This window comes from Mesoplodon densirostris, chromosome 5 (genome assembly GCF_025265405.1).
Source record: "Mesoplodon densirostris isolate mMesDen1 chromosome 5, mMesDen1 primary haplotype, whole genome shotgun sequence".
NCBI lineage: Eukaryota > Metazoa > Chordata > Mammalia > Artiodactyla > Ziphiidae > Mesoplodon > Mesoplodon densirostris.
In genome coordinates, this window is record NC_082665.1 from 59,692,240 (window position 1) to 59,707,535 (window position 15,296).

At 35.9% G+C, this 15,296-nt stretch overlaps 1 protein-coding gene across 1 annotated transcript in view; it reads right to left on the reverse strand.

Annotated features, from left to right (window-relative positions):
- Positions 1 to 15,242, reverse strand: part of ATG3 (autophagy related 3) — a 29,285-nt gene extending 14,043 nt beyond the window's left edge. The window contains exons 1-5 of the mRNA XM_060098932.1: positions 14,792 to 15,242; positions 11,836 to 11,877; positions 7,923 to 7,972; positions 4,170 to 4,240; positions 2,711 to 2,818 (exon numbers count right to left, since the gene is read on the reverse strand). Coding sequence (XP_059954915.1) covers positions 2,711 to 2,818; positions 4,170 to 4,240; positions 7,923 to 7,972; positions 11,836 to 11,877; positions 14,792 to 14,863 — 343 coding nt within the window. The 5' untranslated portion in view covers positions 14,864 to 15,242. The remainder of the gene's footprint in view (positions 1 to 2,710; positions 2,819 to 4,169; positions 4,241 to 7,922; positions 7,973 to 11,835; positions 11,878 to 14,791) is intronic.
- Between the last annotated feature and the right edge of the window lie 54 nt (positions 15,243 to 15,296).

Genomic DNA, 15,296 nt, shown 5'->3' on the forward strand with positions numbered 1-15,296 from the left:
GCCCACATACCACAACTATTGAAGCCCACGTGCCTAGAGCCCCTGCTCGGCAACAAGAGGAGCCACCGCAATGAGAAGCCCGTGCACTGCAACAAAGAGTAGCCCCTGTTTGCCGCAACTAGAGAAAGCCCACATGCAGCAACAAAGACCCAACACAGCCAAAAATAAAATAAATTAATTTAAAAAAATTTTTAAAAATACATGCTATTTGCTTCAGAAATCCAGGACATTCAGAGGTAGTAATATTCTATCAGGTTTATATGGGACTTTCTATTTTACTGTTTCTATATCTTATATAATCCTTACAAATACTATTCTGTAAGGTAATGATTTCTCCCTATAAAGAAATGAAGTCTCCAGAAAAAGAAAGTAATTTGCATGAATCTCAGAGACAGTTACATGAATAATCTGGGACTCAACCCGCACCTTTTTGGTTCAATGCTCTGTCCAGTGCACCTCATTAAGCAACTACCTTGGAACCTACTGATCTCAATGAAAGTGACGTTAAGCAGATGGCAGCATCATCAGTCAGTTAAATAATATTTCTAATTCAAAATACCCATCAGTATTCTCAATTAAAGAGTTCAACAAGGATGGGAAATATTAAAGAAAAAAAACCCTAAATACAAAATATGCTTTGCTCCTTTGTTAACCTTCTAAAGCTCTGATATATCTGTTCAATACATCCAAACCAAAGAATGACTCATTTTCACAAATGGAAAATGTCACAATCCACAGCTCTAGCATAAAACTTTTACTTCACAGTAGTTTTTCTGGAAATTATTTTATAATAGGTATGCTTATTTTATAACAGTAAAGCCCAAATATTAACGTAATAAATTGCTATTACAAAACAATTCACTGAATCTACTACATAGACACAAAAGAAAATAAACCTCTTCAATCTGTTTAAATATAATGTAGTAGTATCCCATTAAACCAGACTCTCCTAAAAGTAGGACATACTGGCAAAGAAAAAGAAAGCTCAAATGATTCTAATGAAGGTAATACTCTATAAGGCTGTGATGGTTAATTTCATATGTCAACTCAACTTGGGTAGGTTATTGTGTCCCATAGTTTGATCAAACAGCAGTCTAGATCTTGCTGTGAAGGTACTTTTTAGATGTGCTTAACATTTAAATCAGTATACTTAAGAGTAAAGCAGATTACCCTCCATAATGTGGGTGAGCCTCAATCAGTCGAAGGCCTTAAGAGAAAAAGACTGAGCGCTCAAGAATAATAATTAATTCTGCCCCCAGACTGCCCTTAGACTCCAGCTGCAGCAATCAACTGTTCCCTGAGTCTTCAGGCTGCTGGTCGGCCTGACCTGTACATTTCAGAATTGTTAGCTTCCACAATCACGTAAGCCAATTCCTCAAAACAAACCTGTCTGAATCTATATCCATGGTTTCTCTGGAGAACCATGACTAATACAAGGGCTAATAGAAATAAAAGAAACCTGAGAGAAGAAAAGCAGTGATGAAGCAAAGGGAACTGAGGTGAATAAAGAACCAGGCACCTAGCCTTGTGAGTCAGCTGGAAGCACTGCTTTAAGCCAATCAGAATATAGTTTAAACCTAAAATTCTAAGGGTATCTCTCATAAACATTACTTAGAATTTATGTACACCAAATTAACTGAAGTATAATACTATGTTGCTTTCTATGTAAGAAAATGATGCTACTTGTCTTCTGTCAACATGGCAAACATTTCTTTAGTTGTAGAATTTCTGTAATAGATTTCTGTCAATCCAATCATTCCGGCACCTGCTTATCTCTGTGATGAATGCCTCTGTAAATATGTACCTGGATTTTGGGGTAGGGGTTATGGAATACAATACAACTAGACAACTTGAGAAACTCACTAACTTGATATCAGAAATACAGTTTTATAACCAATGGCTCTATTCAGTCAACAGGCAATTTCCTACAGATGTGCTACTCACATCTCCCAGTCATGTGAAGACAAAAGATTTTGGAAAGATCCAGGGGAAAAATGAAAAAAAAAAAAAGTCCAACAGCACGACTCAGTGGAGAAAAGAGGATGATTTTTGAAATTATTTTAAGAAGTTCAATCTATTTTCTCTAGGCCTTGACATAACAACATTCAACTCATTAAGGAACAAAAAAGCTTCAAATCAAGGAGCTCAGTTCCTAAATCTGTTTCTATATCATCATAAGGAAATGATGGCAGTATCCTTTACTCAGAGAAGAGGAGAAACAGACTTAATGAGGTACTTTTTCCTGTGCAGATTATTTATCCCTCTGACTACTGCAGTGAGTATCAACTGAGAGTAGCAATTTTGCCCCTCGCAGAATATATGGCAATGTCTAGAGGTTTTTCTGGTTGTCACAACTGGGAGGATGTGACAGGCATCTAGTGGGTAGAGCCCAGAGATACTGCTGAACATTCTGCAATGCAGAGAAAATGCTATGACAAAGAACTATCTTGCCCAAAATGTTTATAGTACTAAGACTGGGAAACCCTGCTCTACCACTACATTTGATATACCTCCTATTCTCTAGGAGTTAGAGGGAGAAAACTTGTTTTTAGTATCCTAGATTTAAACTCAGAACATATTTTCTTTATTAAAACTAAGTCATAATATGCCTTTATGTAGCCTTTCTTAAAAAATCGAGGCTGTTATAAAAGATTGTAAAGGAGTTTAAAACAATTTAAACTAAATACATGCCATTCTATTCTCCTCTTACCTGTATTATGATAAGTATCTACCCATCCCCCATCACCATCATCTTCTTCAATGATAGCTTCCAATTCATCTGAATATTCCATCTGTTTGCACCGCTTGTAGCATGGCACTATAAAAAAATGGCAAAAACAGTTACTAGGACATAATCTGCTTCCTATAAATCCATTTAAAAAAGAGAAAGTTTATGCCATGAAATATATTTCTGCCACCAAAATATCAGGTAAATATCATATTTTACTTCTAATAGGAGTACTTAATTTAAGAGTTACATTCAACCCGCAAAATTATTTGACCACACTTATCTTTCCCTAAATAGCTTTGTTAGAAGACAAATACAAAGGCTCTACTGGGAGTGTTCTATATATTCTCTACCCTGATTGTCTGTGAAGATCAACAAAGCTGAAGTCAGAGATGACATTGTTCAACCTCAGGCTAATGAATAATATACTATTTTAACAGCTTTACTCTCAGAACATGGAGGCACCACCTGTCATACTCGGAGGTGGTAGAGGTGACCTCTGGTTTGCAATGCTAAAGTAACTTTCAACATGTATTTCATAATTCATATTTAAGCTCCAGCTATTCATAATGGATAAACCAGTTTAAAGTTCACTAACCTGCTAAACTTTACTCTCTTATACAAATTGGTGCCAAGTTTTTCATATAGCAAATGCATCGATTAATAGGTATTATAATTCATATAAGCCTAAAATTGAAAAATTATAAGGTAACAACATTATGACATGGGGTCAACAAAATGCTATCAATCTCCTGATTTTTTTTTAAAACAAGCAAGATATAAATGACCAATCCTATCAAAAAATATACTGTAGGAAATAAAAAACTGATGTTTTGTACATGTTTTCCCTTTCCTATAATGAGCAAATTAGAATAGGAATCAATGTATTGTTATGTGATTAGATAAGGACTGTAACAACCTTTTGATGTTGTTTTCAAATTAGCTTCACAAATAACTTCATTAACTTCATAAATACCTGTTTCAGAAACATTTTTGTGCCTATAGGCAATCTTTCAATGACACATCAGACAATAAAACCTCTAGCTTTGAGATTTTAGATATCAAAGATAGTATCAGTTATACTTTCCATGAAAAATTTAAGTTTAAAGATGATTAAAATAGCTAAAAAGATTATGATTATGAAGTCTGCTTAAAAAGCTCAATGAGAAAAAAGTCCCATTTTGCTTAGAGCTCTTTTCCTTCATATCTTAAAACTAGAATTTTTTGGCAAAAAGAATAACAAAAAGGAAGGAGATAAAATCAAGTATGGAAAAAATACTCTACCCACAGAAAATCCAGTTTCATTAAATTTCCAAATTTCTATCTGAGGGAAGCTGCAAGTACCGCTTTAAGCATGAATTAAGATCAGCAAGTGCTAAGGTTTTTTAAAAAATATAACTCTTTGAGCAAAATTAACTAATATATACAACATAATTCTTACCATTTTTGGTGACCAAAAATTGTTTGCTTGATGGTAGGTAAGCCTTCACTTTCAATTCCTCCCCTGTAGCCCTTTAAAAAGAGTGAAAAGCACCAAAATACAAAAAATATTTTAAAAGACAAAGACAGAAGATATCACATGTTAATCTCAACACTACACAATCCACACCCCTGAGAAAATTATTTTAGGATTGGTTTGGGAAGGATGCCATAAGTGACATACGTCATGGCAATGAAGAGCACAGCAATATTTATTGTAAGTGAAATGTACCAAAAGATGCAGACAGACCAAAAGAATTTGGATTAAATATTAGACAAAAAGGTAGAATAATACAGAACTATATTATGCAACTATTGTGTTTGCCTCTAACCAAATATAATCTCATTCAGATTTTTAATCTTAAAGTACTGATCATCTGAAGACCAAGAGGAGGCAGAGAAATAGCTCCATGACATTACATAACAAAGTAGGTGGTTCACAAGATCCACATTCCTACCACTGTATTAAAATTGGAACTAAGAGATAAAAGATGCTTTGAATCACAAGATGATAATGTTGAGAATAATAATGGTTGTAACAAACAAAAAATCCTTTTTTGAGTGCTTATTAAGTATAGGGCCTAGAACTCTAACACGCAGTATTTTTATATAATCCTCAGATATCTAAAAAGTGAATAATATTTATATTCCCATTTTATAAGTAAGTAAACAAAAGCTTAAAGAAGTCGGGTTGCCCACAGTCACAAAACCAGAAGGTAGAGGAGCCAGGATGGAGCCAAGTGACTCTAGGGCTCCTGCTCTTGAACACTGCTCCCTCTGTGGGTCAGAGCCAGCTATTTGATTTTGGGGGGCTACTCTGGAATATCTCACTAAGAAATTTGTTCAAAGATTCTTCTGTGGGTCACCTAAGGGAATTGGTCAGAGCTAGAGTGGCATGTGGTATCTGTCACAAATATAAATGAGCATAAATTTTGAGTTCTGCTGCTGTCTTAAGCTTCAGTCTAAACTTCAAACCATAGATTTGAGCATAAGATAAAGCCAGGAAATGTCCTAAAACCATTTGGCAGGCTTCTAGTATCCTTAGACCATTTCCAAGCGTCAAATTCAACAACATCAAGGTAATGCCTGAAGTTCTGCGGGAAGATGATATAATACAGTCACCATGGCACCTGTAAACATGAATGTATAGCATAGAAATGGTCTGTTTCTAGCACTGATTTAAAATGAATTGTTCCTTTGGCCCCAACAATTTAGCCAGAAGTATAGACGTTGGAGTGTGATATAATTGAGTTCTAAGTTACAATAAAATTATTTAAACCATCACAATTTATGAAATGGAACTATAAACTACTACCTGCTAAAAGAAGATCCTGTCCATATATACCAACCCCTATAACAATACTATAGATTATATAACTACACTAACTAGACAACTAAGGGCTTCAACAAAGAAATCTGAATAAAGAAAATGTTTATCTATCACACGTGTATTGAAGAAAATCCTTATTTAGTTATTTTTCCATAAAATGACTATCTTAAATTTTATATATCTATATGACTTGAAATATACATATATATTGTAGACCACAACATAGCTAAATATAGTTTTAACAGTTTAGGGAGGAAAAAAGTCTAAAATCAGAGAGCTTCTATGATATGAACATAATTTAAAATATGGAACAGAAATACACATAGGAAAGACAAGTACATAAAAATAAATGAACCTGACATTTCGGCCTTCCTTGGTACATAAAAAACAATGTTCTACAAGATAAAGAGCAATTGATCAAAAGCAGTAAGAACTATTCTGGATATATGTTAAGCATAAAAATTAAGGGTAGGTTGGGCATTGGCCAAAGGCTCAGTGACACAAATGCAGTTTCTCTTTGACTTTCTGAAATACTGAAAACAGTCCAGGAACCCACTTTATTATTTTACAGATCCCAAAAGGCCCACGGTCCCCAAAGAGGGGACAGACAGAATCATGAAACTCACAGGGGGGCAAGGACTTGTTAAAATAAAAAAAATTAAGGGTAATAGAATAGGCCACAGATGAAAGAGAATTCTAACTGTGATTTTAAATAGTTTAATTATTTAAGCTCTTTAGATATTAAGGAAAACATTATCAATTAGAATCCTGTTAATTCTAGAACCCCTGCTCCCAAATCAAAACTCTACCTTTCCACTACAATTGAAAAAGTGTCACTGAGGGAAAAAAAAGGATGTAACAAGTTGAACCACTCATATCCAAACAAGATGATAATTCCAAACAATTCTAGCCTAATTAAAATAGTCTGCCAGTATTGGGATCAATTTTGCAGCTACTGCCAGGTGCTTTTATCGTAAGTACTCAAAGTAATGAAACTGAATTTGTTTTAAAACATTCTGTTATTATTCAGATATTTAAAAAACACATTACGAGAACTGCTAGTTGCTTAAATTATAATTAAAAGAAAAGTTAATGAGGAAAATAAAAATTTGAAAAGTCTGTTACAAGTAGATTTCCAATTAAGACCTTATTTGGTATCATGAATCTCTCAACTTTTGAGCTCATTCCTAAAAAGGGGAGAAACTTTTGAACCTTAAAGAAGGTCTTATGGTAAAGAACCATAAGATTCTGCATTTATTAATGTCATAAAAAAATTCAATACATTTTAATTTGAAAATAAGCTAATTAGGTTCCTTAAAAGACTAAAAATACAACTACCATATGACACAGCTATCCCACTACTGGACATATACCCTGAGAAAACCATAATTCAAAAAGAGTCACGTACCACAATGTTCACTGCAGCTCTATTTACAATAGCCAGGACATGGAAGCAACCCAAGTGTCCATCGACAGATGAATGGATAAACAAGATGTGGCACATATATACAATGGAATATTACTCAGCCATAAAAAGAAATGAAATCGAGCTATTTGTAGTGAGGTGGATGGACCTAGAGTCTGTTATACAGAGTGAAGTCAGTCAGAAAGAGAAAAACAAATACCATATGCTAACACATATATATGGAATCTAAAAAAAAAAAGGTTCTCATGAACCTAGGGGCAGGACAGGAATAAAGATGCAGATGTAGAGAATGGACTTGAGGAAATGGGGAGGGGGAAGGGTAAGCTGGGACGAAGTGAGAGAGTAGCATTGACATGTATACACTACCAAATGTAAAACAGATAGCTAGTGGGAAGCAGCTGTGTAGCACAGGGAGATCAGCTCGGTGCTTCGTGACCACCTAGAGGGGTGAGAGAGGGAGGATGGGAAGGAGATGCAAGAGGGAGGGGATATGGGGATATATGTATACATACAGCTGATTCACTCTGTTACACAGCACAAACTAACACAACATTGTAAAGCAATTATACTCCAATAAAGAGGTTAAATATTACGCTTATGAACAGAAAAAAGAAAGCTAATCAAAGTTATTAAACTTTTTGAAAATTATTTTTTAAAGACCCACCAAAAGAACAGTTAGACACTACAAAGAAACGGAATACTGGTAAAGGAAGTAAGGCATTTATCTCAAAAATCTCCATCTTTTGTGCTAACAGAGCAAAACAAAACAGGCATAATGCTCAGTTTTTCTTCATGTATTTTACTTTAGCAACACTGGAGCACTATTTAATAGAAAAATCTACTAGAGGAGGGTTAAACAGGTCATTCTAATTTTCATGCACTAATCTATTTTGTAAATTGCCAAAATTATGAAGTCACACCTTTTATAAACTTTCTATTCCTCACTCAAGAGTACTTACCATTGCCATGTTGGACAGTGGTGGACTAAGTGATCTCCAGCCGCCACAAACTATTGAAGATTTAGAAGAAATATGAAAAAAGGAAAAAAGAAAAATTGAACATCATTGAATGTAAGGTGGCAAAATACCAAAGGGATCATCATGTGTAACCTTGATTCAAAATAATCAACTAAAATGCAAACAGCACCAACTTGCTCTACCAGCCTAAAGATTTATTTTTGAATATTTATTAAAACTACAAAATTTTTAACATCCATGAAAATGTAAATTAATTTTGGAAGAAAAAATATTGAGTGCTGTTAATTTTTTTATTCAATTGTAATCACTGGATTTAGATAATGCTAAAAGCATACAGTACTATGAAGTGAATAAGGGTAACACAACAGGATTTTAAAATGCCAAAAACCACTTTATGGATGAATAAAATGTAGAGCGATTCTTGCTAATGGTTGAAAAGTCAATGAAGATCTTTGAAAAAATTACTAAATAACTACAGGTCTATGATGTAAGAATAGTTTATTACATCACAGTGCACACAGTTTTTCTTCCTCATTTAAAAAAAATTTAAGTAACATCTAATTTTGAAAGCTTTTTCACACTATTAAAGGAATCATTAATAAAAGTGAGAAACATACTGCCAAACAATGGGGAAAAAGTTAGAAGCTTTTGGATTGAATCAGAAAACACCAAGACAATTAAGAAATTGAATCCTCTAACACATCTTGGACCTTCTGCGCAAGCTGAACATTGTACAAATTTTTGTTTTTCTTCAGAAATGAAAACAGACTCAGGAATAAAGAGTTTAATCTTCTGAGAATTTCCATTATACATGAGCATGGACTGATCTTACCACAAGACAGAAATCCTGCTTATTCTTGAGAGCAGAAAATGAAAGTCTGTTAAACATAACTGCAGGGTCCCAACTCAAGCTATATGCACACATACGTCCCCAATTACTATTTCACAACAGCTCTAACTTAAAATCATGTATTGTTCATGGGTTTGTTTATTACACAGCAAAAAATTATATTATCTTTAACCTTCTAATGTCTTTCTGAGAAAAGTATGTCTATGTATGATATTCTGCTTTACTTTGAGAATAAAACTCTATAAAATAAGAGTTCTGACAGTGACTTCTTTTAAGAAGATAGATTAACAAGATAAGATTTAGCAGCATACTCCCAACAGTAACTTTACAAAATGTTTCTGTTCTTTTATTTAAATAATTTATTTACTACTTAAAGGGATTAGGTAAAGACAAAAACCCAAATGAAAGCAATACCCTCTCCCCCAGGTTTTAAGCATTTGGAGTCTTTGCAACCAGATGCTGCATAATTCTACGGCTATTGGGAACCAATTCATCATCACCAAAAAAGTATTAATTTAACAAAATGCAAGCAAAACAAAGAATTAAAAACTTAAAAATTCTGGGGCTTCCCTGGTGGCGCAGTGGTTGAGAGTCCGTCTGCTGATGCAGGGGACACAGGTTCGTGCCCCGGTCCGGGAAGATCCCACATGCCGCGGAGCGGCTGGGCCCGTGAGCCATGGCTGCTGAGCCTGCGAGTCCAGAGCCTGTGCTCCGCAACGGGAGAGGCCACAACAGTGAGAAGCCCGCGTACAGCAAAAAAAAACCAAAAACCGAAAAACAAACTTAAAAATTCTTTAATGATACTGCCTTGAGATCACAAGACTCTAATATTTATTCCCCAGCACCTCTGGTGGCATCCATTGAAAAAATAACAAAAACACTAGAAGGAAAAATATAAAAGGACAAAGAATTGCTATGCTACTAATGATACTTAGTACATGTGTATATCTGCTCTCATTAGCAGTGGCCATTATTATTATTACATGCTTCTTATGTTCAAATGAAAGATTCAAGTTTCTAAATTCTCAGTACTGCTTACAGTAGCTTTCTCTTAGTGATTAAATATTGGATAAGACTGAATAACTTTAACAAGGTAGAATCAATATTAACATTCTGATGAGCAACTTTATTCTTCAAGCTATCCTCTATTACTAGTACTCTATTTACTCAAGTCATACACATGTTGTACATTAAAGTATTTTTAGTCAGACAGTACCATATTAGATAATGCCTGTCCTTATTTTTAAACATAATACTTCCACACCTCTCAAAGAAAACAAAAAGATAGAGGCTGACAGCCAGAAGCCCAGAAACAGTAAGAGAAAACAAATGAACAGATCAACTCAGTATAGTACTGATCCAAAGCATTTTGTCTTCTGGTTTTCTTCCTCTAGACTCATTCTAATCTAATTAAATCCCATAATTGCACTCTATCTCAGTTCAGCATTATGGGGTTGGTACCCAGCTGAGCTAGTTTTTGCCTTGCATTTGTTTAAAAATGGGGAAATTTATAAATCACTTCATGATACAATTAAGTGTAAGAGTTATTCACTGTAGGATTAGTAGCTGTTTTAAAATGGTTTGCTTAATTCTATTCAATGACCACAGACTTGTATCTCTAAATCCAACTATCTATTTACCAATTAGCTATTTTCACATAGAGGAGATAAAGCCTAAGAGTATAAGAAAAACAGCACACTTTCATCTCTGCTCTTTATTTTAGATACTGAATTTCAAGAACATTAATGATATCCTTAAGCTCTAAATTTAGTTTTATTTGGCATTCAAGGTTTTAAACTCATGATGCCTAAGGCAGACTGGGCTCTTTAGAGAATGTCGAGTCAAAATCCCTCATCTTAAAGATGAGGAAACATGAGGCCTGCGCCTAGATAGATTAATTGATTTGCCTGAGTCAGAATAGGAGAAATTAGAGAAATGGGTCAAGAAGGCAGGTCTTCTAGGTTTTATGCATACTATTCCATGTCTTCACTAAACATAAAGACAATTTTTAGGTAAAATTTTAGATAAAATTGTCAGTTAAGCACACCATCCTTTGAACTTACAAGGATTTGGGACTGAAGAGATTCCATCACAATTGAAAACTAAAAGATCAGTTAATTCCCTGGCTTGAGGTCTTGGAATTTACAAACAGATCATACAACATGGCTCATTTCAATTAAGTTCCATTGCCAATGACTGGTACTTTTAATGAGAGTTAAAGGTGAAGCTTAAATAAATTATTTGCCATTAAGACTAAAAAATAAGTCTGATGTAACCTTAACTATTCATAAAACTGGAGTCCAAAAGGATTTTTAGACCAGAATGTATTTCTCTAAAGACAACAAAATAAACTACCTAAAGGAAAGACAATACTTTTATTATATAGATTTAGTGAACAAGTAAAATGATTCCTCAAAACATAATTCTATATTAAAAGTTCAATAAAACACAACTGGCCTATAAAAGAGCCATTTGTTTCAGCATTAAGCAGATTCATCATTGTCTGGTTAGTAGAAAAAGTGAAAGAATGGTGGGGAAAAAAATCAATGTTAAATATGTAGCAATAAAATATTTAAGCTGAATACTGATAGAAAACTTAATATCCAAGCATTGAGACAAAGTTTCCAAATGGAAAGCCATGAAAACTCATGTTTGGGGTAGAAAGAAGGAAGACAACAAACGCCAGAGTCCACTGCACAGCTCAATATAATACAAATATGAGTGAAAGATAAGTCACTATAGGAATCTTTTCCATTTCCTCTCCCACCCTCATTTCTAAATAAAGAGAAATTACACAAAAATATGAGAAATGACAAACTGAGAGGGACGTTACATTTTCTTTTATGGGAAATAGAAATTGCTATTATTGTAATTACAATTACAAATCGTAATTACAATTACAAAATTGCTAATATAGTCAACAGGATCTAATTTTACTCAAATCAAGATTAAATTTCAAGATGTTTTCTTATAAAACACAAAAGCCACCCAGTTTTATGTAATTGTAGAATATAATAGCTTTATACTGATATCTTCAATACTCACCTCTTCTGGGGTGATAACACCTGTTTCCTTAAACTTTGATTCCTAAAGAAAGTAAAAAGAATAACAGTATTACACTATCTCTCACTTTCAACTGAAAAATGTTTGTGGGCAACCATTTGCTTGGTACCCATCTAGGTAATGGAGCATGTGCAAAAAAACAATCTGTCACTGGTACCTGACCTCAAGGAATATGTAAGTATAACAGAGGAAACTGACATGAAAATAATCACAATATAATGTGATCAGTGCTATATTAGAGCAAAGCTCTTTGGAAAAACATTCAAAGATTTATACAAACATTAAACCTCAAAATAATTTGGTGAAATGATGAAATATCATTATTTTACAGAACAGAAAAATGTCTTAAAGATGTTTAAACATATTACAATTCAGCCAATGTCTCATTTGAGTAATATTAGAAACCAAATCTATAAGTCCTAAATCATTTAATACTTTCCCATTATTCTCATCTCCACCAAGATATTATACAATATTCTCTCCTCTAAAGCAAGGATGTTACTTACCAAATTTTTCTTAAGTTTAAGTTATACATAAGATTTTGTGGTAGAAATCTACAAAAATGAAGATTCATTTATGAACATTATTGATTCAAAAAATACCAAATAACTACTATATGCCAAGCACTATTTAAGGTAATAGCGACATAGAGTGAATAAAATAGACCATACCCCTCCTTGTCCTCATAAGAAGTTTAAACTCTAGTTCAGGGAGAAAAGCCAAATGGTCATCAATATCAAAAAGAAAAATGGTGCAGAGAGGAAACTGGTCAGGGGTGGAGGGACAGAGATGATTATTTAAAATAGGACGGTAAGAGAACAAAGACTGCACTGATGGGTGACTATAGAGTAGAGACCTTAAGGAAAGGAACGAGCCACAAGGCTGTCTGGGGGAAGAGCATTTCAGGCAGAGGGAAGAGCAAATGCAAAACCCAAGGCAAGAGAGTGCCTGATGGATAACGTAGAGGTCAGATGGCTTTTAAGGAAAAGTGAAGAAGGGCTTTTGCTTAAAAGCCAGTAGTAGGTGAGAAAGGACCCTCTACCAAACAAGTATAGGCTTGAAGATCATTGTAAGGACTTTGGTTTTTACTGTACATGTGCCTTCCAAACCATGATTTTTCTTAATTTTTACTCGTTGGGATAAATCATCATCTATTTCCCAGGGATTTAGCTTTTTCTCCTTGCCTTCCCATGTCTAGTAGGAAACTACAAGAATTCACTCTGTAAACCAACAGTTTGCACAGGGAAGATCAAGGAGAGGGTCATTAATTCTGCTTTCCTTATTACTAAAAATACATACTAACAAGCTAACACATCCTTTCAGTTCAGTGAACAAGTAGAATGCTTTCTCAGTACATAATCCTATAAGTTCAAAATAGCAGTTTTATATTTTATTTGGGAGGCTTTTTTCTCTTGCTCCTCTCTCCCTGAAACTAAAAGTTTTAATAATTGTGTATTATTTAAATGCTGTATGCCTAGTAAGTTAGACGTTTCGGATAAGATGACATAATATGCAAAAGAATCATTCGATTCAAATGTCAAAAAAATTATTTTCAAAGTTGACTGAATAATCTTAATTATTATTATTTTTTTTTTTTTTTTTTTTTTTTTTTGCGGTACGCGGGCCTCTCACTGTTGTGGCCTCTCCCATTGCGGAGCGCAGGCTCCAGACGCGCAGGCTCAACAGCCATGGCTCACGGGCCCAGCCGCTCCACGGCACGTGAGATCTTCCCAGACCGGGGCACGAACCCGTGTCCCCTGCATCGGCAGGCGGACTCTCAACCACTGCGCCACCAGGGAAGCCCGAATAATCTTAATTATGATGGGTTTCACAGTAAACAAATGTAAGCGTAGCAAGTGTTGGAGTTCTCGTTTATAAATTTTTTTTTAATTTGGCCCAACAAGATATCATTTTAAAACCATTCTTAGAAATAAGTATTTAAAAACTGCAGGACTAATATTTCGCTTTGTCATGGAAAGGGAGCAAAGTAAAATCTTCTTAGAACACCAGAATAACTTCTTGAATAGAGAGGAACAACCATTTCCATGGATATTTCATCCTACACTAAGATTTGTAAAATTTTAATAAAAGCTTAAAGAAAAAAACACTTAAGCAAGAAATTGCTCTTCATTTACTATCATTGCTCGCTTTTCAGAAAGGAAAAATAAAGATACAATAACAAAAAACTTACCATAAAGGGTTATAAAAGAAAAACTCGAATGCAATTCTAGAAATTTATCTTTGAAAATAAGGAAGTCAGTCGCTGCTGTAATAGCTAATGTGTCACAATTTTTAGTTTAAAAATGCTGTTATTGCCAATGTAAAAAAAAAATTATCTAGAAGAGTCAAGCTGCTCCGTATTATCACTGATGTCCAAGAGGAACTAGTTTCAGCTATTTTAAAACTTGGGAAAGGGGGTTTTGCCTGTAAACTGGGTTCAACGGTACTGAAAGAAATAATCTTGCAAATTTCACCTTGTTCCACTGAAATCTAATAAGCTGCGACCTCATTCACAACTTACTATTTCAAACTCCTAATTACAAGACTTACTACGAAATTTGAAAGAAAAAAAGTAACATGTCACTTTAGTACCAAACACTGATTCGTTTCTTTAAAATAAGCAAAATCCTTGTTTAAAAAGTTCAAAACACTTCCGATGTTAGAATTTAATGTTCTAAAACCCACTTAGCTGCGGACTACGCTCCAACCCGATGTACCCAGACGAGCTGGGTTCTGGCGGGTGAAGTACGCACAGAGCGTCGCTCCAAGTTTACCCTAGAGAACAGCTAGATAAGACCGCGGGAGGGGGCTGCACCTTTTCCCGCGTACCACCCTACACCGCTCCCCAATGGACAACACCGTGACTCCCCCGGCGTCCGGTCCTCGGTCCCTGCAGAGCCAAGCGTCAGCCTGACAGCCCCCGGCAAGCCCGGCTTACCTTGAGAACCGGGGTCAGGTACTCAGCCACTTCCAGTGCCTTTCCCTTCACCGTGTTAATCACATTCTGCATTCTGGGGCCGGAGTAGCGGCCGGCCCCGCGTCTGAGAGGAAAGGGGAGCCGGGACAGTGGCCGGGAGTCAGAAAATGTCTCAGCACAGGCCGGCGGCACCCGAGGGGACGGGACGCGACGGAAGGGACGGGACAAGGGGGAGGGGCGGCCGGCGCGGCGCGCAAGGGCAGGGCGCGCGCTCCTCGCGCCCCAGGCAGCGCGCAGCAGGCCAGGCCCAGCTGTCACCTGGCCGCGAGCGAGGGCGGCGGGGCTGAGCTGGAAGAAGAGGGCGCACGCGCACCCCTCGCCCTCTCGGGAGGAGTCTTCTCCTCCAGCCTTCACTCGCGCCCCTTCCGGCTTCCGCTTCTTACTCGCCCTCTCGCCGTAGCTCCACCGCCACCTGGGCTTCACGTGACACAGGAGTCTCCGGTCACGTGACGCAAGAAAGGCCGCG